The following is a 24554-nucleotide window of genomic DNA, read 5'->3' on the forward strand; positions in this document are numbered from 1 at the left end:
TTGTACGCCCAGGCTGGTGCAGGCGATTGGTGTGCGACGTGCCCAAGTACCCAGGTACCTCTGTACCCGTGCCGACGGTAGTCGATGGCTCGATGGCCTTGGCACGACGCAAAATATAGCAGTATGAAATGATGTCTTTGTGTGTAATTTGTGCGTGTGAGGAAAAGAAAAGGGGAGAGGGGATGGAGCACCTGAGGTCAAAGGCGAAAAAGGGCGTCGAGGCTCCGTATACCACGGGGATCAGCAGCTCAGCACTGAGCCGAGGAGGGAGGAGGGCGGCCAACAGAGGCGAGTCAACCTGGAGACGGGGGTCAAGGACGAAGGGCTGTGAGGGCGGGCGAGGGAATAAATGAGCCAGCACCAGAAAAAAAAAAGGAAAAAAAAGAAGAAAAAAAAAAAAAAGATATAATAATAGTGGGCAGAGAGGATGGCGATGGCTTGGGGAGGCTAGACTCTGGTACTGGGGAACATGGAACAAGAGCCAGTAGTGCTGGTCTTCCGAGGCGGGACGCTGGGCTGTTTTGGTCCACAGGGACACCAGAGGAACGGAATCCTCAAGCGGGCTAGTAACTTTGATTGAATGCGAGCCTCTTCAACAAGGCCAAGTCAGTCCAGATGTACGGAGTAGCTGGTCCTTCTCCGTCAGAAGCCAACCTGTCCACTTATTGACTGGTCCGTTCGCCATGCACTCGAGTAGAAAGGGAGGCTCCCACTCAAGTACTTAAATAGTTGTGCAGAGTCAAATTGAAGCCCTAAACAAGTCCAATTGTCTGGCTGCAAAGGCTCGACACCCGCGGCAGTACCCAGTACCCAGTGGCTGGAGGAAGGCCAGGGACCCTCCAAGGGCCTCTAGCGGGTCACGCCCCTCCTAAAGTCGCCAGCAGCCCTGGTACCTGGGTACCTACCTGCTGAGTACAGGCCACGGAGTACTCCGCAAGGAGCTCGGCAATGCTGCTGGGCAGCTTTTTGGCAGTCTGGTGCCAAGTGAGCCAAGGGCCCGGCTGGTCCAGTCTCAAGTAAGCTTCAATGTTCAATGTTCCAATGTCGAAGAGTCGAGCGCTTATCCAGAGCAAGGGTCGCCGTGGCCCTGTTGGCTGGCGGTGGCTTGCACACCAAGTGGAGGATGATTTACTGGAGAGGCCCAAACGGTGAACAGCTTTGTTACGGAGCCGAGTATAAGTATATTCGACAAGTACAGAGTGGTTTGCTGCTGCTGCTGCTGCTGCGGCCATGCGCAAATCCAGGCCTAGTGATGCGGATATGATGCGGAAGGACCCAGACTGAGTTATCCGTGGCATGTAAGAGGTCGCAATGATGCTCTCTTAGCTGCGGCGATGCGGTATATTCTTGTACAGTACCGAGTACGTATTGTGAATGAAAATGTTGGAATTGTAAACGTGAGCCCACTTCAACCCTCCCGCGTGGCCCATGGCGTCTTTATGTATATTTGCATTGTGCAAATACCGTCCTGGACGATACGACATGATTTCCTGCATGCCTGCATGTTTGTATGTTTGCAGACCGCATCCCATGTATTATTTGTTCCCTGTACTGCACCTACTACGTAGTTTCCTTTTTACCCTCTCTTCGCTGCGCAACCTAGTACCTGCAAGTCGCATCATTGAAGTAACCCAACCAGGCACTCCGTACTACTTGCTCCGGTCTGCAGGAAGGCAGATCCTCTTACCCTCTAGACATTCGAATTGCTCCTCTTTGCTCTGGGCCTCTTTCCGTGTCTCGGCTGACCAACCCAGGAAGGAGCGCCTGCCGTGTGTACGGAGTACATCGGCAGATATTGTACTACTTCATACTTAGGTACTTAAGTAAGTAAGTGTCAACTTTATCTATTCCATAATAGCGTGCGCAAGACATAAACCCTGAGAAATCTTTCTGGTTCATACTAGTATTCCTCCATACCATACCAGCCCTTGGTTCAAGACAGGGGCAAGGCGCACCGCAACAAAAAAACAGACCACCAGAGCTAACATCAACTAAAAAAAGTATGACAGCGGCCAGACACCACCAAGTTCGACTTCGAATTGTCCTACATACTAGGTACTACTTGGTAGGCGGCAGAATACCCAGCAATTCGGCCATGCACCGTGACGTGACTACTCAGGACTAAAGATGCACATCTTCGCGGAGCCTCGAGGCCATTTTCACCAGAGACACCGTGCATGGATGGGTATGTATTTTGTTGTACATAGTATCATGTACAATACTCGGTCCAATCCTCCGTACACCAGGGGAATGGCTGCCAGTCACACCTCAAATGGCCTGTCTTCATCCGCCAAGCGCCAAGAGCACCCTTGCACCCTCACGTCGACTGGGCTCAGTGAATCTTCCTTGCTATTCGCCTGCCGCCACCGACATGGTCTTGAACGATTGATGTGAATCACCATGCCACGGGTTCAATACACTAAGACATGTTGAGGGTCTAAGGGCATGTGCCACATCCGGCTTCCGCATCTGAGACCAACATTCTATTATTACCCATTCTGACTCTGTCACCTGCGTTCCTATCGTTTCCGCGTGGAGTCGATATGGAGTAGTAACTGCCTACCTGGAGGTAGTACTCTGTGTTCTGGCGACTAACGACCGACGGTACAGCGCGCAGCAGGGAGAAATACTCGAATCGAAATCACAAATCCAAAGTTGCCAAGCGCTCACGCTGCATCGGGCCAACCTTCCCCCCAAAAAGCCGACAAGGCACGCGCGGCTAGGATGTACTGTCCCCGGCACATCGAGCGGCCGCCAACCACGATTGTGACCCAGAGGAACAAAAATTGGCACAGGCACAGGTGATTATTCCTGGCCGATATCTTGACCCGAGGGCCAAGAAACCTCTGGCGCTCTGCCAAGCCGGCTCAGCCTAGGATGGGCATTGCGGAGCACAGAAGCCACAGGGAGCCATGGGCGCCAAGACGACAGGTTTCGGCTTCGTGAAGAATATGTAGTATCAATTAATCAATTAATGGTCGAGCGGGAAAGGAAAGCATTCCTTGGACAGCACTTGAGAACCCACCACTGGTGTTCCATCAGCAGCTTTCATGTTATTATACAGGAGACGAGACGATGAGTGTCGGGCTGACCCAGCGACCAATAGGCCCACGTCTGCCCAGATGTCTTATATGTAATTCTGCAGTAAGTCAAGCCCCGTTATTTTCATACATGTACCTGTTGCGTAAACCTCATTGCTAGGACTTTGTTGGACTTTGGCCTGTGCTTGGGCAGCTTGCCGATACAAGTCTGTTGGTGTTACATTGCTCCGCGTCTTGCCAGAATACAGAATCGGAATGCCAGCTTGGCACGGCGCAGTTGCCTTTGCTTACTTGGCGGTGCGAGAAGATTCATGCTACAACTTCCGCATGTTATGTTGAGAACAGCGCATAAGAAAACTGGGGTAGTGGCCGCGTTTAGAGCGAGCTTGTTGATCCACCAGTCAGACGTGTACGCGATGTGGCGTTTTATATGCCATTACCACCGAGTCGTCTAAGCCCATCTCCGTCTCCCCCAGCAAAGGGGGACAAATCACTGGTGAGAGCGCGGGGAGCATAACAGGAACCAGACAAATGTGTTTTCAACTAGTATGTGTCTCGTCTCCTTCGTGGCCTGCAGCTGATGGGGCGTCAAATCCAGTCCACTGCCCGTAGGGCTCAGGATTCTGTAAGGCCTCATTTTTTATCTGCGCCTGCTGTACAGATAAAGTATGGGAGTCCAGCATGGTCCATGGTCTGCGCCATGACCTCGGCCTGCCCGTCATGACGGCCTGCATATTGTTCCCTAGGTGCATTGCATCTGCGCTGCGTTTGGGCTCTATCCCAACGTTTTCAGTTCTCGTGTAGTAGTTGGCCTCACCGAGGTACAACCTGCAAGGTATCTCATACTGCGCACCCACGATAGCCATCGGGGAGCCACGTGCTAGCCTGACAAGCTTATTTCTCATTTACTGCTTCATTCGGCCCCCTGGGTGCGTGCCACCTATTAAGCAGCACCTTGTGCAACATGTGTTATCGAGCTCAGCTGGCCTGGTGCAAGTTACCAATGCCAGATGCAACCCTGTCGGCATCGGACCGCTGACACATGGAGCTACAATACTCCAATGTGTTGGCGTACGGCCTTGGTGGATATACCAGGGTGATGGGCGGCGACCAAAATTGGCTGTGCTTAGGGGCGGTGACTGCAGTGATTAACCAGATAAAGGCAAATCTTTTCAGTTCGGGATGCGAGGAGGCCGTGGGACCCGTCGACGGACGGCGAGAGGTTGTCATTACAAATCAGCAGAATGGGTTTTCCCTCCCTTTCCCGTTTATTGTGGACAGATGTGCGGAGGTTGAGAGAGGCTCATTACATCGGTTCATGAGGCTTAGGCTTAGGGTAAGAAGGTGATGGGTGGCCGAAAGTAGGGTCCAAAACGCGCAGCCCACGTCTTGAATCTCGGCCCTTGACATGGGCCTAGCAATCGAGCAGGCGTCTGGCGGCGAGGAACATGGGCGTGGCGCATGGCGCCTTGCTGAATTCGTTCATTGTTGGCCTTGCCGGTTCCGTTGGTCCTTCACGGCCTGTGAACTTGTGCGCTTTGGACGTCTTTCGTGATCTGCAGCATTGACTGCTCACAGGGCAAGGTTTGTTTACGCCGTATGACTTGCCAGAACCTGCTAGGCCGGGCCAACCTGGGCGTTTATGCGGCGACGACGTCATGGAGTCTTGTTGCTCAGTGTTCGGTACCAGGTGCCAGGTGCCAGGTGCCAGGTGCCACCTGTCGGCCACTTGCTAATACATCCCAACTTCGGAGTACCTTCGAGGTAGGTACCTGCCGTTATATGCCCGCTGCCTCTTGCCCAGCCGCTTCATCTAGATCTGAAATCTGAACTGCTCAGCAACCCGGCCACCCAGCTCTATTCAGCCCGGCCCGGTTAATGAATGTGCGAGCCAGGTCGACTGGTCCATGAGATTCAAACGCACCAAGGACGCGGTCAAATTGGGCTGTCGTGGACGTCGTGGACATCGTGGGGGCCGTTTGAAGAAGGACTACTGGGGTATACGTGCCCGTCGAGCATAAGCTCACGGGTTCGTTTACGCGGAGTACTCCGTGCATGACAGAGACTTAGGTGAGCCATTTTGGTTATCCCCAACTACTTCACAGATATAGCAAAGTTGACGCACAAAGGCCCAATAGACTTGGCAGTCTCAGCAGCCAGCTCCTATTAGCATTACCGTTCTTCGAAAATGTCGCAGCCAATTGCGGTCCAAACCTCCACCCTCACCTTTTCCACGTTGCTGGCACATGACGCTTCTCCATGCTGTACCACACCCAAGTCGCATGTTGTTGACGACAAAACCCGTCAGGTCAAACATCATTGACAGAATGGCAGCTTGGAAAATCAAGCCGGCCAATCTTGCGAGGCTTCTAACCTACCAAGATCATCTGATCTGACATGATGAGAAGCTGCCATGCATAGACTACTATGCACCATATACGATGTATCAAGTACCGAGTCCCGACCTATTGAGTACGTGCCAGGATATTCGGCGATGGCTGAGTGTGCTGGCACAAACATGATCTTCAAACAGGAAGGAATCTGCATGTGAGCAAGCCAGGCATGGGCAGTTTGCTTCAGACCAAGAGTGATATAGGATGGACAGAATCGTGGCAATGGTAAATTTGTATCATTCCAAAGACAACGGTCCCGTCAACGGAGAAGGCCGACAAGGAAAAAGCATTATCCCAGATGCCCGCTTCAAGCGATGCCACTTACTTGGTACGCTGGTTCTCGAAGCACTTGACTTACGCCGACGCAGCCGCCAGAAGGGCTTCATCATGCCTCACCGAGAATGGGCAATCTGTTGCAGAGTTACTATCTTTTCAGGCCTGTCAGAAACTGTCTGACAGCGTATATGCGGCTGCGGTGTTTCGACTCGACCACCACCAAGGCTCCCAACATATCACTAGGTTTGTCCATCAACGTACTTCGTCAGCTCTTGCTGCATCCAATATGGGCATATATACGCGCCGAGGAATGATGTACAGTACGCCCAGGCCTACCTCATTGAAGACTACATACACTGGATTTCGACTTATGTCGAGCGGCTTACTTTTTACTACTACTACCTGGGTAGTTGCTAGCTGCCCTGGCTTGCAGCCGCGCTAATCAAGGCAGATGCTCATCCCACACCACCACCAACCCATTGGACAACGGGAAGCCTTCCAAGAATTATATAATTGCCTACCCAGAGTTTTCGACGTTTGTTTTCGAAGATGAGCCATGATGTTAGAGATTACTGCCCCTCGTCATGGCGAAGACAGCCCGACTCACCCTTGCTCTACGATCTAGGAAGATGTCGAGGCTTGATAAAGTGTCAGCTGAGGCGAAGCCACATTTTCCACCTGTCCGGTAACTAGTTCTACATACGCTACCTATGGATACTAGTAGATGTATGCACTCCGTATACTCCGTACTGCTGGGTGTTAGTATTTGGGAACAACTGACTTGTCATATTTCACTCACGAACCGGAATCGTCGATACGTGCGTCACGCTAGTCATAGAAACTGGGCAACCTTCTATCATCACCATGGGCCTTCCATTCAATTATACGCTGAATCCCAGCATATCTCATCAGTTCACTCTGTATCCTGCCTCGGAGCAACGAGATACGCATGCGCGGGATGCGAGAATGCGCATGTAGGCCCAGAGCCATAGTCCTAGAGCTTCTTGGCCGAGTTATTGCTCAAAGTCTTTTGCTTCGTTCTTGCTAGGAGGGTACGCGGCCAACGCGCTCCGTCAACTGAACACTCCCCCAGATAAGTTTCCGGCTACATTTTTGACATCCCATGCCGCATATGCATGTCCCCGCCCTGGTGAGACATGAACTTCATACCACCTTCCATGCTACCGAGCTGACCTGATGGGTTGACTGCAGCAAGGCGTCCCCGTATCTGTCCTGTAGCTTTTCCCTCACCACCAACCGCCCGTCGCGGTCTAATTTCTTTTTTAAAAGCCACTGTGCGACATGACATGTATACCGACGGCATGTCAGGCACAGTTTTCAGCTTGCTGCAAGAGCCCATCTTTGGGCGAAACCGGACAGCATATCAATTGGATTGATTTTATTGGTATATTCGGTCTCCGGAACTGCGTGGGCAATAGCTTGCTACTCATTTAGCATTGCAAGTCACTCACTTCCTTCAGTCGATGGCGGTTTTTGTGCCAATACATGGATTTTGCGCCCAAAACCAGCAACAGCGGAACAAACTATTCGGTCAAGCCATCCGGACCTCAATCCTATTTTGAATCCTTTCTGAACGAGTCACGGCGAAAAATAACATGTGAAGCTTGTTGGACTTGCCAGAATCATTTGATGAAACAGAGAAGGCCTTCGTGACGTGTAATCCGTCCATACAAAGTACATCGATGCAGTGCTCCTCGGCCATGGTAACTCGTACGGAGACATCTGCACCTACATCCAGTTACTCAAGTACTCCGTACCTGCTGAGGGATCCATTGAAAAGACCACGTTATCGTCGTATAACCCGGAGCTGTGGTCCGATTCCACTTGTCGGCGTCTGGCGTCGCTCAAGACAGTGTGCATGCACTGCTGCACTCCTATCTTCGAGTCACGGTGACACAAGAACCGCAAGAATTTCCAGATACGACGAATCTCGAACCACTAAGCGTCACCAATTCAATTTGAAAACCTGAGAATGCAAACTTCCGCCACCTTATTGGATATTTCTATGCTTTCTGACTAACGTTATCTAAAAATCCTGTTGTCTTGTTGTCCCTTCCTTCAATCAATAGGAACAAAGAAAACAAAAAAACCTCATGCGGCTGTTTCTTGAAAGAGCCTCACAGCCACGGTCCCATTTCAAACACCGGATATAAATAACACGAAGCACCCTGGGACCCTCGTGCTATATTTCTCGCATCTCAGTGGTCCAGATTTCTCCGTCAGGTATGCAGGGTATCGAGGTTTTGCGGTGTGAAAGACTAGACGACTCCGGCTGCCTTGGTCTGTGACAAGCGGCATAAACCACATCCTGATAGCAAACGTGGAACTGTTATGAGCATTAGCCCAGGTAGCTTTTGCATCGCGGGGCACGTAGGAGAACTGTCAGAAAAATGACGCGCTGTATTCTAACTGGAGGAGATGATGCTTTGGCGATACCTACATTCGCCCTTTGTTAATTGTCATGAGAAGCAAAAGCCGGTGAGATTATGCCCGCCCCTGCAGTAGGACCACGTACAGCTGCTCAGTGTTACGATATCGCCAAGCCTGCATTCTTTGATTTGGCGACACACCCACAAGAGCTTATTTCTAGAAGAGCTTATTTCGCTAGCCATTACCGCGACGTTACGGAGTAGTGACGCCTGCTCTGCAATTCAGCTACCCGAAGCGGTGAACAGTTGGGCTGGGCAAGTAGCATCCCTTTGTTATCCTACTAATGCCGGGAGACACCATGGCTTATCAAAACTGCTCGCCACCATCGCACATTGCAACACTGCAGTGTCTTAGTAGAATGATGCCGAAAATTCCAAGTTGTTTCTTTGAAAGGTGCTCCAGTGTTGCACCTCCGGTCCAGACCTTCAGGACCAAGACCTCAGGCGTGATAATTCTGGTGCAATCGAATTGGGAAGTCGAAATTGCAAACTTGTCTCATATGCATGTTTCCTTGATGCCGAGACCGGCAGTGTTCAGATTTTTCGGAATCTATCCGAGCACGTCGCAAAATAACAGGCGAGACTGCTAAGACGATATGGAGTACACCAAGTGAACTGGGCCAGACCCTTTTACGTTTGGCGTTCTAGCCCAGGTTGCTCCATATCTTTCTCTGTCTCAGGGGTGGACAACGCAACTTTGTCGATAATTTCGGCCAATTTGGCCCTCGGCTCCGAAGGCAACCTATCCCTTAAGACATGGGTAGCTTTCTTTACCTCTGTTTTCGGACTGGGCGGTGATGGCACGGTCCCTCCTACCAGATTTTCTATTTTTTTGAAGTAGTCCGTTTCTTTGACGAGCTTGGTCAAGTACATGGTGGGTTTCTTGGACGGCCTGGCCTCCATTCCCCGTTTAATGGCCTCTTCGTAGGCACGGTCGTATACATCGAAATCAACCGCGGTCGGAGAGTCGGCCACTACATCTGGAGTAGCCTCGTCCCAGGCAAAAGCATCTCGTGCGCCAGTGCCGATGCCAAGAAGCAGAGGCTCTTGTTCGCCAATCTCTCGAGCGTGACCTTTATCTGCATCTTCAGCCTGCTGGCTGAGCAAATGCCGACGACGGGCCAAAAGAGCCTCAATTTCTTCTGCTTTGGCTCTCTCGTCGGCGGCATTGAATGACTCATCTTCTGACATAAGACGCTGAAGTGACGTAGAGGAGCCAACCACGCCAGTGTTGTTCCTGGCCCGAATTCTCGCCAGCAGAGTCCTAAATTTGTGGATTGCCTTCATCATGGATAGAAGATGGTTCATTTTCCTGGTGAAGGCTCGGTTCAGCTCAAGCTCATTGGGAGGCTCAATAATATGCTCGCAGTTATCTTCGGCAGACAAAAGAGGATCACACCCTCCTTTTGTCACCCATGGGTGTTCCTATGAAGGATAACTATGTTAGCGCGGAACCTGTCATATTTTCGCGTCCAGTTCTTACTCTCAATTGGGACATTGTTATCCGTTTTTCGGGGTCCTTCTCCAGGATAACCGTCATCAGGTCCACAAATGCGGGATCCTCGCCATCAGGAATACAGGTATCGTCTGATTTTATAGCCTCGTAGATTTCTAGGACTGTTGGGCGGTTGAACGGTATCTTGCCGTATTTAAGGCAATAGAGAGTAACACCCATAGACCAAATATCAGCTGCTTTACCAGAGACTTCCTGGTGTTTGCCACATAGCTCTGGTGGCATAAATGCGGGTGACCCTGCGGATTTGGATATTCTCATGTTTTCGGGCTTGTCAAACATTTCCGAAACACCAAAATCCACAATCTTTAGAACTTCATCATCCGAGAGCAACAAGTTATCAGGCTTGATGTCTCGATGAACGACCCCCTGAGCATGCACTACCCAAAATGTCAGCGCCCGTCAGTTTCGAATGCAACATAGTGGAGGAATAAGGTATTCAAAGCAACACTCATGAAGTAGAGGGAAGAAAACATACAGTATTCGATGCCCAAGAGCAGATCCCGGAACCAGTGGCGGCAAGACTCATCGTTGTATGGGTCAGCGTTCTCGTCCAAGCCTACTGTCATAATGACGCCCTTCTTGCACATTTCCATTACCATGTACAAGGAGTCTTCTTCGGGATCGTCCAAGACTTCAATCAATTGAACCAGGTTCGGATGGTTGAGCTTTTTCATGATGGCAATCTCCTCTCGAATCAGGAACAAAGCATCATTCTCCTCGCCGGCCCGCAATCCTGTCAGTTGTGGTGATAATGGCCCACAAGCTCTACGAGGACGTGGAAGATATTGACCAGGCGAGCTCTGCGGACCAAGACGAAGGATATGAGACTGTGCTCGTTTCCTCAGTCGACTTTTCGAGAATTCCTTGACAGCCTTGAGCGGAATAAATTAGAACTGCATCATTATGCTGTAGGGTGGATATGAATGGGAGAAGCCAAAAAGGAAAAAAAAGCCTTACAAACTCGGTGCCAAACTGATCGGTAGCACGGTGCACAGCGCCGTACGAACCCCTTCCAATTTCTTCCACGATAACATATTGGTTGATGCGGTGATATGTCCTTCCGTCAGCCTCATCACTGGTGAACTCAACACGAGCATCCAAAGTTTCCTATTTGAGCGACACAGGTTAGGCAGTGGTTTCATCACGGACACATAGACCAACGAGGCGAGCAGATTGCTGAGGCGACATGCTAGAACTGAGAGAACTGACCTTTATTTCCCTATGCGCGCTAGGGGTTCGTTTATGCTGTCTCATAGGACTAGAATAACCGTGTAAAGTAGGCGGTTCAGAACTGATGATCCAATCGTCAACCAAGATAAAATCAATATGGAAAAGGTCCTGTAGAGATGAATCGTCCAGTGACTTACAAGCTACTTGGCAGACTCGGGCGTGATCTGTCCATAGTGTCTTCGTTGTCGTCAACCCGGGCAACAATCAACCGGGGCGAACACAAGCCGGTAACCTGTTGCCCATGAGAGCTAGGAGCAGTATTGGTGGCCATGATAAGTAGCAAGCGTCGTTATCCTGGTGTTTTCAGACTGTTGCAGGAAGCAGGGCCGCTTCCTGGTGGAAAGTTGACTGAGCGTCTAAGTGAATCGGACTATACGAAAGATAAAAGCTCATGAGCAGGCCGCAGGGCCGCGAGCCTGGGAGCCGTTTATGCGAGGCTGCCACGAGGAGATCGGCGTCGATGCCCACTCGTTCACGCCCAATTACCGGAACTGGATTCGTGGTGGGTGTCGCGGCAGAGGCCCAGGTGGAAATGGGCAGATATAAACGGCACTACAGCCTCGTATCTGGAGTCAGCGGCACTGGGCTGGAGACAAAGAAACTTGACAACAAACAGTACTTGAAAGAAGCTGCTCTAGTGTAAGCGGCAACAGACAGACGCAACGGGAGGGGGCCGAGCCCATGTGTCCCATGTGTCCCATGTGCCCATGTCGGCGCAATGATTAAAAAGCCCAGTAAGTCACCCAGCTTCTTGACATGGATGGCTCTCGGCCCAGGTTCAGCTAGGACCCGTGGGGCGGGGTCTTTGGGGTGCTCCTGCCATCGTAGGTATGCTGCAGCTCTTGCCGTTAGGCGCATCCGCCGCTCACCGTGTACAGAGTACAAACTTCAACCACCAAGTCTTCAATGTTTGCACGACAGCAACACCCTCGTCTGCCAATTCAACCCTTCACTGCACTGAGAAATCGCCCACGGGGCCATTAATCGACCCCCCCGTATTCCCTCCATTCCATCGAAACCAGCTTCGACTGCAACGCTTATTTCACGGCGGCGGCCCTCCCTTCTGTTTCCCGACACCTTCCCCCGTCTCGCCAACCATCTCGACCATGCCCGTCTTCTCTTTCTACATATTCGATCGACACAGTACGTCCTCGACCATCCCCCGCGTAATGAAAGCACAGCCGAGCGTCGCTAACTGAATTCGTCAGCCGAGTGCATCTACAGCAAGTCATGGCTCCCTGCTCAACGACCCTCCTCGCGCATCACCACCAGTGCTTCCGACGACGCTAAGCTCATCTTTGGAACCGTCTTCTCCCTGCGCAACATGGTCCGCAAGCTGGGCGGCGACGATGACGCCTTCATCAGCTATCGCACCGGCCAGTATAAGCTGCACTACTACGAGACACCTGCGAACTTGCGGCTCGTCTTGCTGACGGATACGGCGTCGCCGAGTATGCGCAATGTGTTGCACCAGATATATATCAATCTCTGGGTTGAATATGGTGCGTATTCTGCGGCAAGCTTTGCATCTTTCATGGCCCTGGTCCCCATTCTTTCATTTTCTCTTCTTCTTACAAAATGCGCCTCTATAGTTGTCAAGAATCCTCTTGCCCCTGTTGAACACAAAGGCGGAGAGGGGGTCAAGAATGAACTGTTTGAGCTGGGCTTGGACCAGTTTATTCGTGGTTTGATGTGAGGACGTGACCAGGATGTGTTTCAAGAATATATCAATCCGGCCGAGTCCGGCACCAGGCAGGATTGTCATAGTTTTGACGACCTTCTCCTTGCCCATGTCAACCACGATAGGGCCGGCCGTATCTTGTATTAGAGAGAGGCATCTCGCCTGGCGTTCCAAATTTCCGGCAGGTGCGCCCAACGGCAGGTACGCTACATATTGCGCTGGACGTCGGCCCAGAAAGAAAAAAGAGAGCCAGAGCTTGAATGACCATCTCCAACTCGAAGGACGATGTACCTGCGTCAGGGATGATAGATGCCACGACTTCATGTCCTGTTTTTCTCATCTACAAAACGACATGTTCCATGCCGGAGCCATGAATGGAAGTCCAACCATGTTGTATATTCTACAGGTAGCCACAACCCATGCCATAAATTAATAAACCTACCCCAACACCAGTCGTACATGACGCCTTCATGCCTAAAGCCGCAAACCCGACCACATGGCTGTAATTTATTTCATTCAAATGCAAAGACAAAGACAAGATATACTGTGACCTCATCGTCATGATTTCTGCTGCACCGCCTTCTCCCATGCATCTTCAAATCCACCTGGTGAATCGACCATGACGATACTCTCCCCCACGCCAGTCTGCTGACTCTTCTCTAGGGTTTGGATCAGTTGTGATTCCACCTCACCCTTGCTAATATTTACCGCGCTATCCATGATGCCTTCGTCACGGATCTCGTTTTCCCAATTACTCGAGTAGACTACGGCGGCGAAAGCCTCTAATGCGCGCACCGTCTCCATCTCTTGGAGATATTCGTTAGGTACACCGTTGCCAATGACGTGGGCTTGGCGGGTCAAGACGGATAAGATCTTGGGAAGCAGAATGAGTTTGGAGTGACGGAGCTCCAATGACTCGGGAGCTGGAAATGGTGACTGGGAAGGAAGTTCGAAAGCTTCGGTAGCCAGCTTCTTGTCAACCAGTGCCTCGAAGGCAGCGTCCAAGATTAGAGTGAGAACGTGTGAGAAAGAAGGTGACTCGATCAAGTCGGCAGTCTCATCTAGCAGTCTTCGAAGGGCCGCGGGTGATTGCTCGGCAGCAGCGCCGCCCTGCATGGAGTTGTCTTCCAAGATGCCAGATTGGCGGATGACTTCTTCCTCCTCATTACGGGGAGGGAGTAAGAAGGCTAGCCAATCTGTTTGTCTTCGCTCATCAGCGGTGGACCCTTCGACCAACTTTCGGACTTCCATGGTGAGATCACTAAATCGATCAAAGCTGACCAGGTCACGGGGGCTGAGGCTCCCAAAGACAGTTCGTACTGCACTTTCAACACGGTTCATGACCTGAATCCAACCCCTGTTCAGGAGCCACCAACTAAATGTGAGGTACTTGCGGTTGGTGTCAAAGTCACTGCCGTAGGCCTGCTCTGGATTATCGTCGTCGTTGTTTTCAAGGCTAATGGTAGCCTGCTGGGAACCGGTGGCAAGAGCTACAACGCTGGACAGATAGCTTCGGCGACCAAGAAGATTTAACTGGACGCGGGTCAACATGGTGAGAAGGGCAAGCGTGTACACGAGAGTGAAAGCTCTAGTAACAGCTATGGCAAGGAACAAATGCCAGTTAGCAATCAATAATCTTAGTTTTAAATAAGGCACGACAGCAACTTACCACTGATGGTCAGGTCGTCCCAAAGCTGTCGCTTCGTTTTGCGAGACACCCTTGGCGCAGACGCACCATCCTGCTGGCCGTCTTGACCAGCGGCAGCAGAGAACGGCGTAGGGGAAGCAATCTGGCTTGCATGAATCCCACTTTCACTCTGTATACTGGCCGAGGTAGCCATGCTCTTGCCATCTTCTTCGGTCATGGTCGTATCGGCAATGCTGGGAGGACTTGTTGATTCGATGCCGCCGCTCTTCAGGCCCTTTGTCGAGCCTTTAATTTGCTGGATCTCGTATGTGATTTGCTCCGTGTTCATAGCAGCCAGGACATTGCTAGTAGCCGTGGGGAGAAGAGCGAGGACTGTGAATGTGCAGTCTTCCTGGTTCTGCTCGAACCGTCGTCGTAGGCTGTGATGTCACTAGCGTCAGCATATATGAGAAGCTTTCCCAACCTAGATTTATGGCATTGAAGACGGAAGGCATCAAAAAAAAGAGAGAAAAAGAAAGCACTTACTTTTCCTTTGCGATGCGGTCGCTGCTCATGCGCTCACGCGCATCATTGATCTTGTTCAAGACATATTGGGTGGCGACGTATCCGGCGCCAACGATGCCGACTCCGATGGCAATGGGCGTCCTATTGTTGCGCAGCCAGCGTCGTGCGGACGAGAACATGGCTGACGAGGAAGGGGAGATTAAAGAAAAGGGGTGACTTGGATCATGGAATAGGCGGGCAAGATATGCCCATCAAACACGATGTGGTGTACAATCAGGCGCGAGTAGCTCTCCTCGTGATGCCAATTTCGAAATAACGAGCCCAGGCAGCCAAAATGCGAGCAAGAGACGGGATAAAAAAAAAGAAGGAAAAATCAATCAATCAAACGATGCTGTGAACAAGAAGAGCACAGCGTAGCACGGGAAGGTGTCTGGTAGCAGACGTGAGGGTTGCGCGATGATTCCTGATGGTCAAGATGCAGCAACAGCTCTGGATTCAACTTTCCATATTGGAGTGGTGGCCGTTGAGACTGGGGAGTGGGAAGCCGAGGCCTCGGTTCCCGAGCGCCACACCACTGGCTTATTCTAGTTGGAACGGAGGCTCGGGGCAAAGGGTACCTGCCTGCCTAGGTCAGTGGCCAGGTACTTTGCAGCTGTTCTGTTGCTCTGTAATACGGAGAGCAAGGCTGTGGCGAGTGTGCGCGCGCGTGGCTGGTGCAAGGGCAGACCTGTCCTCGGTGGATGCAGGTGCTGGATGAGGCCCAAAGTACAGTGACTGTCTGTTGGGCCAGAAGCGGCATCCTCAACTGGGTCCAGGTGTCCCCCACACAAGTCGATGACATCTGGACATCTGGACATCCGGACCAGACGCCTTTCGCCTGCAGCGCGGTCAGCCCACCACCCGCGGCCAGTTGACGGCTCTTGATCACCAAAGCCCCAAAGCAGCCAGCAGCAGCCAGGCCCCCAGACCTTGCTTACTTACGGAGTGCAGGGCTCCGTCAAATGTGCAGATGCCAGATTCCGTGTCTAAATTTGACGTCCCAGGTGCCGTGGCCCAGCGGCGCCAGACATACACGCATCCAAACGTGCCCCTCGCCGCTCGTGCTCGTGCTCGTGCTCGTGCTCCATGGCTCCATGCTAGTATTACAAGGTACGGAGTACCAATGTAGATAAACCAACCCGCCCCGCTCCGCCCCTCCAAACTAAGCTCTGACGTCGCGGCTGATCAAGAATCGCTCAAACCACTCCTCCTTGTCCGTCGTCTTCCCTCCGTCTATTCTTCTCCTCACCTCGATGAGCTCTGTGCAGGACGCAAGCTCGCGCCTCTCTTGAGAACCAACCTGAAGCCAGGCCGCCTTAATCCTACATATCTAGCCACCCGCCATCGTTCTTTACAATGGACCGCCAGAAGGATCCGCCAGAGTTCATCCTCGACGTCTTTACCGATCCCCGCTCCGTCCGGGACGTCGTCAAAGGTCAGACAGCACACACATCGCCTAGGACGCTTCAATTCGCGCGACGACGCAATATAATCCGTCTCCTCCTTCACCATACTCCTCCTCAAACATCCAATCCTCGGGGGAGGGGAGCAAGAAAAAAAAAAAAAACTAACATATCTACAAAGGCATCCTCCACACCATCTTCTTCACACGCTTCTTCCCCTCCCTCACGCCCCGCACCCGCGACGTCCTAGACCTCACGCTCCCATACGTCGACGACGACGAGCTCGAAACCATGATTGACCAGCGCGCCTCGGCTCTCGAGCGCCAACTCGACGCCGAACGCTCCTCCGGCGTCGGCAACCACGCTGCCACCAACGGCGGCGGACGCGGCCAAGTCGCCATCCAGTTCTTCGAGAAGCGGCGCCGCAAGGCCTGGCTGTCCCGCGGCGACGAGGAGGTCTGCTGGGAGAGTTGGACGCTCAAAGTGACTGTCGCCGAGCCCAGAACTGAAAGTGGTATGTATGCCTTTGCCTCAACCCGGGGCCTGCAACGTTCCCTTTTGCTAATGTGCGCCTCGTAGAGAGAGCCAAAGTCCGGCGTGCCATGGAGCAGACCCTCCTCACTACCGTCATGAAAATCGTCACCTTTGCCAACGCCCATAAAGACCATATTCCCCCCATCACCACCCAGGGTGGCAATCCGTTCCCGTTCAAGATCAACATTGATCAAAAGGAAACCGGTTGGGCCTCCCGCATGAGGATCTACTAGCTTCTCTTCCCAGGGACCGCAAATAGGCATGGAGAAACAATTCGACATACACCACCATCTTGCTGAGCAAACAAACATCTGCTTCCTGATTACTTGACCTGCCAGGGCCGTCTGTACATATTATGCCATGCTTTTGGATCCAAATTTGGCGTTGCTGGATGAAATGGCGCATGTTGCTTGAAATAGATACCCCCATAGTTCACACGAAACCAATTACAATCATACCGCTCTGTCACTCCTGCGCATGTCGCTCATTCGCCGTTGCACCTCCTCTGTCGATGTAGCCGTTTTCCTGCATTACTTGTCACACTCACAAAGTGCTAACATCGGTTGGGTTTGGTAACGTAAATATATCATATAATTTCCTAACAATTCCGGAAGGTTTTGCAACGACAACACATTAATACCGATCCAAGCATACAACATTTCGTCCAAGCCGTACCCTTTCTACTTTGCTATTCCTGACTCCCATCATCCAAATATATGTAAAAGCAAGAAAGCCGCGCCATAAGGTGACAATCGCCAGCTACCAAACGACCAACCTGCCGAAACGACAATGTGAAAAAAAAAGCAAAAAGACCTGATGATAATCGTTGTGGCTAATCCAGTACCAAAAAAAAGAGGCAAACAAGAAAATAAAAAAAAAAAGAAACTCCCATTCCGGTCCTAACATGGGCATACCTTATGTGCATCATTACCGTGACAATTTAGCTGCGAAGCTCCTGCCGAGAATATGTTCCCGACCAACATCCACTGTTCTAATATTCATTTGTGTCTGAGACTTTTTGCCTTTTAGGTTTGCTCATAGCATCAGAACAGACCGTGACAGCTCAGAGTACAGCCACTTTCGTTTCATCAGTTCATTAATGTCATAAAAATGATCTTCGGACGTATATAGTGTTTTGCTCTTCAATGTCGACTTAGAAGGCGGTAGAGTAGCTTCGACTAAGGGATGGCTTACTGCCCTTTTGCTGTTGCTGTGGTCTTGAAGACTGTGATCCAGATCCAATCTTCTCAAACCCTTGCAAGATATCTAGGCCAGTGAAGTCTGTATTTCCGTTGTTGCTGTGAGAGCCGAAATCACTCGGGTCAATGCCCAGCGTCGGCCAATCATGGTCAACTGAAAGCTCTAACATTGCAGAGAACTTGCTTGGAGAAGCCAGCCGTGACGGCGACTGCTGGAAAAGTTTGGATGGGGAGCCCATGCCCTCAAAAGCTTTGCTGGGTGTCTCAAGGAAACGTGATGGGGAATGCTCAGAGACCTTGAGCAACGGGGCAGATGTGATCGATTTTCTCACAGCCGAGTTTGATATTTCACCTAATGCCGACGTGGAGACAGATCTGTCTAATCGAGCTCGCTTGGCTGAACGCTTGACGGGCGAACCAGCATCGACTGAGCCGATCCCGGGGAAGAGATGGTCATCCATAGATGTAAAGTCTTGGAAAATGTCGAATTCCGTTGATGGCAGGCCCATGTCATCAAAGGCATACACAGAGTCATCAAGGTTGAACGCGGGACTCCACGGAATGCTTTCCTCTCCAATACCAGTCACACGTCGTAGTGGTGATTGCAACATATGCCGGACCTTATCACGGTGAATGCGCAAGTTTGTGTTTGGTGAGGCTGATGGAGGTGGCCGGACAGGAGGTTTCATTGTCACGACGGGTGTCAATGGCGGTAGCGTCTGATGGTGTTCGTTTGACTGCCGCAAAGGTGAGGATGAAACGGGACCATAGAGAGACAGAGAGCGAGACTTGGTTGGGCTCAAAGGGGATGAGTTTCGAATGCGAGCAATTTCCTCCTCAGCACGACCACGCGTAAGGCGAGGTCGATCAGCCTCAGAAGTAAGGAGCAGGGCCTTTTGATTTGGCCGCATTACGGAGGATTCCAATGACGAGATGTAACCACTGTCGTCCATTGAAGCAAACTTCCGTTTATGAGATCGAGATATCGAGGACGCTGGGTTTCGAGACATGGGAGGCGGAGTACCGCTTCGTGCTTCGACGTGCCTTGACACCGGCGGAGAAGAGTGCATGTTGGCAGGCAATGGAGAATAGAGGGACGACTCAAGAGGCAGATCATTGTCGGCTGTCTTATCTCCAACATCTTCCGGACCAATGTTGTCTGAAATCGGGATCGTGGCATCGGACGAAAGCTCCTGCTGCATGGGCTGCGTAGCCTGCGAGGTTGGTAGGGGCGGCAGTGTCGAGTGTTGCATGGGAGCTGGCGGAGGAAGTGTCGGTTCTTGGAAGGGAGCTGTCGCTGGTCGTGACGGTTCGAGGCGTGTAGACATGACTGGGAGATTTTCTGCTGTAGGTGCCGACTTCCGGGTGGGCTTCTCTTTGAGGAACTGGAATTCAGTGCCAGGCTCGATGCCCCAGTAGTTTCCCTTGCCAGGATCATCCTTTGGTCGCTCTATCTTGATGAAGTTTTTGTGCAGACTCAGGTTGTGTCGGATACTGTTCTGCCATCCAGCATCGTTGGGGTTGTAGAAGGAATAATTATCGCTGATCCACTTGTAGATCTGTGCCAAAGTCAGGCGACGCATGGGGGATCGAAGAATTGCCATGCCAATGAGCTGAGCGTAACTGTGCTGTGGCTTTGTTCCGTCGTCGGTGATGGGAGGAAATGAGTCGTGGGGAGGAAGAGCTTCCTCCGTCTTGGTCTTCTTGGCCGGCCTCGAGTCTTTGATCTGAGGAGCATCCATCAATACTCGCTTGCCATGGGGCTTCTGGAAATAGTTTTCGACAGACAAGTTGATTGTCGGGGGAGCAGGGAAAATCTGCGGGTGGATGTTCTCCTTTCCGAAGCTAAGCATGTCGATGTGTGGTCGCTGGGGACCTGTCTTGAATTTAGACAAATGAGGCCTCTTCTGCAGTGAATCAGTCGTAGGCGCTCTGCCCATGGGAGGTGCCATTGACACCATGTGCAGCTTGTTGCCTTGTGACGAAGCCTTCAATGGCGATCGGGGTGACGAGGATCTCATCTTGTGCGGTGACAGGCTCATTCCGTTGGTTGTTGGAGGGTTGAGAACAATGTTGGAATTGGAACTGCTCAGGGGGCGGCGAGCAGGCTTGGTAACCGAAGGCATGGGTGCATGGCTCGTCATGGGAGCGCTTCGATCGAATACATCGTCTTGAAATATGTGCAGCGGCTCATTGGGGCCGGAGAACGGCGTAGCTCTGGCCATTGTGGCCGAACAGAGCTGCAAGAAGGAGCTTTGAACGCGTGTTTAGGAGCAAAATGTGCGAGTGAGAGATACAAGTCTGTGTCCAGGTCGTTAGTCAAGCCAGATCCAGGAGGCTAAATGGCTTCTTGGGTGCACGTTCACAGCTGACGCCGGGGCGGCTTATTGCGTTTGGTACCCGGCGGTCAGACGCTTGATAGAACACGGACGGCGAGTCAAAAAATAAAAAATAGGGATAGAAATGCAGATGAAAACAGATGCCACGTACCCGAATGAAGCTGTACTCTTAAATTGACTGTGGGTCGTGAATGCAGGGCGCGGGCGCTGGTCTTGAATATCGGTCTTTGGGTATGACTGCCGAGTGATGTATGGCGGGTGAGGCGAAATGGCGGTGGATTTTGACGCGTCGCAATTTGATATAGAAGCGCCCAGGACTCGAGACCGAACTCGTCTTCTTCTCTGGCCGGGGCAAGCAAAAGGGAGAAAAAGCAGCGAAAATAAAAAAAAGACAGAAACCGGTGTCTTTTTGCGTCGGGGGTGGTCAAAGGTGAAGCTGGAGAAAATGGGCGGCAAGAGGGGAGGAAGAAACGAAAGGATGAGACCGAAGGAAGGGAAGGGATGGGCAGGCCGTAAAGGGTAAAAATGGCCAAAGGCAATGGGTTTACAAGACAGCAGGAGTGGTAGGTAGGAGTGTGGGTGGTGGGAGTACATATGTAAAGTACCAAGTACCTGGGATAGAGCAAGACCAGCAACGGTACTTGTGCGCTAGGGCGGAGCACCTGGTACTAGCCTGCAAGTATGGATGCCTCAAGTGCTCATGGATGCGCCATGGATGTCAAGATTGAAGTGCATGGTCGTGCGGGAGGCTCAAGGCAGGCAGAGCCAGATTGATGATTTGCCTTGGCCCATGATCCATCCAAGGGCAGCCAAGTCAGCGGTCCTGAGCCTAGGGCGCTGGACCTTGGTGCTTGACATCGACCTTGGAGTAGGCCGAGTGCTGAGGTGGGGCGGCGACCAGGTCTGGCCAGGTTCGACCCGGGTGGGGTCCAGCATGGGGCGCTGTGGACGAGCCATTGGCTGAGATGCGCTTTGGGCTGACACGAAGATCAGGGGTATGCGTCTCGCCGAGCGTCGATGGAGTCGACTTTGAGGCTCACAATTCACCACTTTCGCCAGGCGCCGAACCAGAGACACACGTTTGGCGCTGCGAGGGCCAAGTTGTGCCCAAATGTCTCTAGTCGACCGGACGTGACACACACTTTCCTGCCGGGATATGAGTTCATGCTGGGCTGGTTCCACGTCCCAGGCGCGCGCACTCACGCTCTCAATCATCGTGGCTTGCTTGTTGGGGGGAGGAGGGGCCTCGAGCGGGGTTTCGGAATGAACGAGATGGGCCGATGATAGCGATGACGGGCCTATGGCGCAGCTCGAGTTTGTTACCACGACTATTGTGTTCATGCATCCATCCGCTACTCCAAAGTACATACGCACGACGACATCCTTTGGTATGGACGACGCGCATCGAGTGTGAGCATGATGGCGCGACGTCTCATCGAGTGGATGCTGGATGCTGGAAGCTCGATGCGATGCTACTCTACCGATGGACGTCCAACTCACCATTCTGACATGGCATGGCGTTGATGAAGGCTCGACATCCAGGACCGAACACAATCAACTTCCTACCAAGTACTCCGTACAAGTATAGAAAAGCAAAGGCAAGAAGGGCACACGAGAGGCACAGGCCTCACTTACATCACCAGCAGTTCGCTGCATATAGAGGTGGATATCGACTGTACCTACAATTACAATAGGACGGCGCTATCACACATCTGCCTCGGCCAGCCAAGGTCTTATTAGAGGCGTGTCCACACTCGCACTCCAAGAGTAGTAGTAAATGACGACGGGTGGCTTGAGAGAGGAAACCATTGCCCACATGTTTTTTGGCCAGGCCCCCCCCCCGGTTCCTATTTCGATGATTTGCATCTTTCTACCGAGTACTCCGTAGATTCAAGACACTTGTCTAACATGGCATTCATTGCATTACAAATTTCATATTTCATATTCAAGTGGAGAAAAAAGTTGAGTAATTCTCAGTAATTCTCTATCATCATTTGTGAACTTGGCAGTTGTAACAATCGTCCCAAGGGAGAAGAAGACCTAGTTCAGCTTGGCACATGAGGGACCAAAAAGTAATTGAAAAGACTATGCATGTTCCGAGCCTCCGTGATGTTAGGGATGGGAGGGGTCGCCGACGACTTACTGGCTGGCAGTCGTCCGGATATACGCGGAAGGGAGGGGATGGCGCCGTTCACCAGCATTCAGGTCGCAGGCTGGTCGTGATGTTCAAACGTCGTCGTGGCCGCTCGCCTGAAGTCGGCCGCCGAAAAGGAGGGGAAGCTGGCCCGGCAAAGCGGACGCGTCTGGCGAGACGCGTCCTTTGTTTACATTTACGCGTGTAGTCAGCCAATCAGGTCCTTCCTCCGACCACATACATCCCCAACATTGCAGCTCCAACGACAACGACGATGACGATGACGATGTCATGACAACGAAGCATTCGACTTGTCCGCATCTGTTGCATCCCTCTGCCGAAAATTCGGCATCCGAATTACACTTTTATGACAGGTCTTCTCGCCTGCACCAGGACCAAAGAAAACCTACGTTCCAGGCAGCCCGGGAAGGAACACGATCGATTAGCTTCCCGCCTCGTATTTCCACTTTCCCAGAAGGCAGCAATCTTGACCCTCGCAATGGGGAGACAAAGGGCGCCGCCCAAGGCTCAAGTTTGGCGGCCTCGTGATGCGGCTTTGACCCAGCATCCCATTCCAGAGACCCGGGCCAAGTGGCTGGTCCAGAAGGTTGACAGGGGCCACATCACGACCAAAATGCCTTCATGTACGTACTAGTACATATGCAAAGGCGATTTTCCCGGGTGCCGAGATGATTCAAGAAGAAAAGTCGAGGAATGAAACAAGCGGCATGAATGCTCCTACCAGACGAGGATACAACCTTCGACGGCTTCCAGCCCTCATCCCAGTGAATCCGTCAAACACGGCCAAATTTTCTCTTGGCCCGCCGATCGCCCTCGTCGACCGCTAGGCCCTCATTCCAAAACGGCCTGCGCCTCCATCATGTGACATCATTCGTCCAGCAGCACAATCTGGAAAACAAATCTCGATTCTTCAGAAAAATTTCTCGTTTTCAGCCCTTCATGGCCCCGAAGCAGCCGTCGAAACGAGCCCACCACACCCAGCCGGAAAACCCCAGATCCCTGCCGCCCCGCCCAATAATAATAGCAGGACAACCTCAAAGGCCCTCTCTGCGCCATGCGAAAACACCATCTTCCCTTCCTTTTCCTGCCTGGTCTCTCTAGGGCTGGCAGAGATGGGCCATGCACCCCATATGGCCCAGGGAACATGTTTCCACTGCCATGCGAGCAAGGAGAAGCTTTTCCAAAAAGGCCCGTGGCAGGCCCCAATCTGCCAGGTTTGTGCATGAAAAAAGCCCGTTCATCCAATCTGCATAACAATATGCCCTTTTCGTAATTCTCATCAGCATACGAACTAAAAGCGCCGTCGTTCCATTGATGCCTGAAATTAATCCTCACCAGAACAGGGAACACAGACCGAGAACAATGTCTGTGGTCCTTTGTCTTGACTTTATTTTAATTTGATTTTGTTTTTTTTTTTCTTTAGCGTTTCTTGTTAAGAGCGCGTCCTTTTTTTTTTTTTTTTTTTTTTTGTACACGGCTTCTTTTTCTTCCAGTTCCCCACGTCAAACTCCACCGCTTATCTGCACCTGCATGTCCCCGGATCACTCCAAGATCCTTTCCCCTCCACTCACCTTACATCATTACCCAGCCAGACACGACCGGTTGCCGAATCCGGCATGCTCACGGCGAGGCAAGAGTATATTAGTGGATAGTGTTCTACTCACCCGTTGGTAATTGCTCCAAGCCATCGTGAACCATGCTGTCTCACACGGCGTCGTACTGTGCTCACTTAAGCGAGAGGCGCTCAATAGTGCCCATCCCTGTTCCATCTCACTTTACTCAAAACGTTTCTCAGTCGGCATGTAATCCGGACGGGCTACTCCACGCTTGTCTCACCTTTTTCGGAACAGTTAATCAGAGGGTCAACTGGCAACAAACATGCTTCGTAAATTTACATGCCACAGTTGGTGATTTGTGATCATTCATAAGTCCACCTGCCCCCAGGTTTGATCGGATCACTTGATTTAACATCAGAGGGATAGAGAGGGTATTCGGGACTTGTCACGGGGCAAAGAGCCGAGTTTATGTAGTACGTATTATGTTTGTCAAGGTCCAATCAGCGTGTCACCGGCACGTAGAGTAGAGACAGTATGAGAGAATGAGCAGTTTCCGAGAAATATATTCACAATTGTTGGTGGGAATCCTT

General features: G+C 51.7%; 5 protein-coding genes across 5 annotated transcripts; 2 read left to right on the forward strand and 3 right to left on the reverse strand.

The window, feature by feature from the left end:
• Positions 1-8790: 8790 nt before the first annotated feature.
• cmkC (Calcium/calmodulin-dependent protein kinase kinase) lies at positions 8791-11177 on the reverse strand (the record flags this gene model as incomplete). Its single annotated transcript, XM_066129746.1, has 6 exons — positions 8791-9585; positions 9644-10053; positions 10152-10548; positions 10634-10783; positions 10886-10967; positions 11044-11177. The coding sequence occupies 6 exons, from the start codon at positions 11175-11177 to the stop codon at positions 8791-8793; spliced, it is 1968 nt and encodes a 655-aa protein (XP_065986001.1).
• Positions 11178-12012: 835 nt separating this feature from the next.
• On the forward strand, positions 12013-12602 carry bet5 (Transport protein particle subunit; the record flags this gene model as incomplete). The annotated part of the gene is made up of 2 exons (XM_014693696.1): positions 12013-12049; positions 12115-12602. The coding sequence occupies 2 exons, from the start codon at positions 12013-12015 to the stop codon at positions 12600-12602; spliced, it is 525 nt and encodes a 174-aa protein (XP_014549182.1).
• A 543-nt stretch (positions 12603-13145) lies between these two features.
• PEX3 (Peroxisomal biogenesis factor 3) lies at positions 13146-14918 on the reverse strand (the record flags this gene model as incomplete). Its single annotated transcript, XM_014693695.1, has 3 exons — positions 13146-14185; positions 14257-14654; positions 14761-14918. The coding sequence occupies 3 exons, from the start codon at positions 14916-14918 to the stop codon at positions 13146-13148; spliced, it is 1596 nt and encodes a 531-aa protein (XP_014549181.1).
• Positions 14919-16134: 1216 nt separating this feature from the next.
• On the forward strand, positions 16135-16948 carry mug66 (Meiotically up-regulated 66 protein; the record flags this gene model as incomplete). The annotated part of the gene is made up of 3 exons (XM_014693694.1): positions 16135-16213; positions 16363-16695; positions 16761-16948. The coding sequence occupies 3 exons, from the start codon at positions 16135-16137 to the stop codon at positions 16946-16948; spliced, it is 600 nt and encodes a 199-aa protein (XP_014549180.1).
• Positions 16949-17868: 920 nt separating this feature from the next.
• Positions 17869-20139, reverse strand: sep1 (Forkhead protein; the record flags this gene model as incomplete). The annotated part of the gene is made up of 1 exon (XM_014693693.1): positions 17869-20139. One exon carries the CDS (start codon positions 20137-20139, stop codon positions 17869-17871), a length of 2271 nt encoding a protein of 756 aa, XP_014549179.1.
• Positions 20140-24554: the final 4415 nt, after the last annotated feature.

The sequence above is a fragment of the Metarhizium brunneum genome, chromosome 1 (assembly GCF_013426205.1).
Source record: "Metarhizium brunneum chromosome 1, complete sequence".
Lineage (NCBI taxonomy): Eukaryota > Fungi > Ascomycota > Sordariomycetes > Hypocreales > Clavicipitaceae > Metarhizium > Metarhizium brunneum.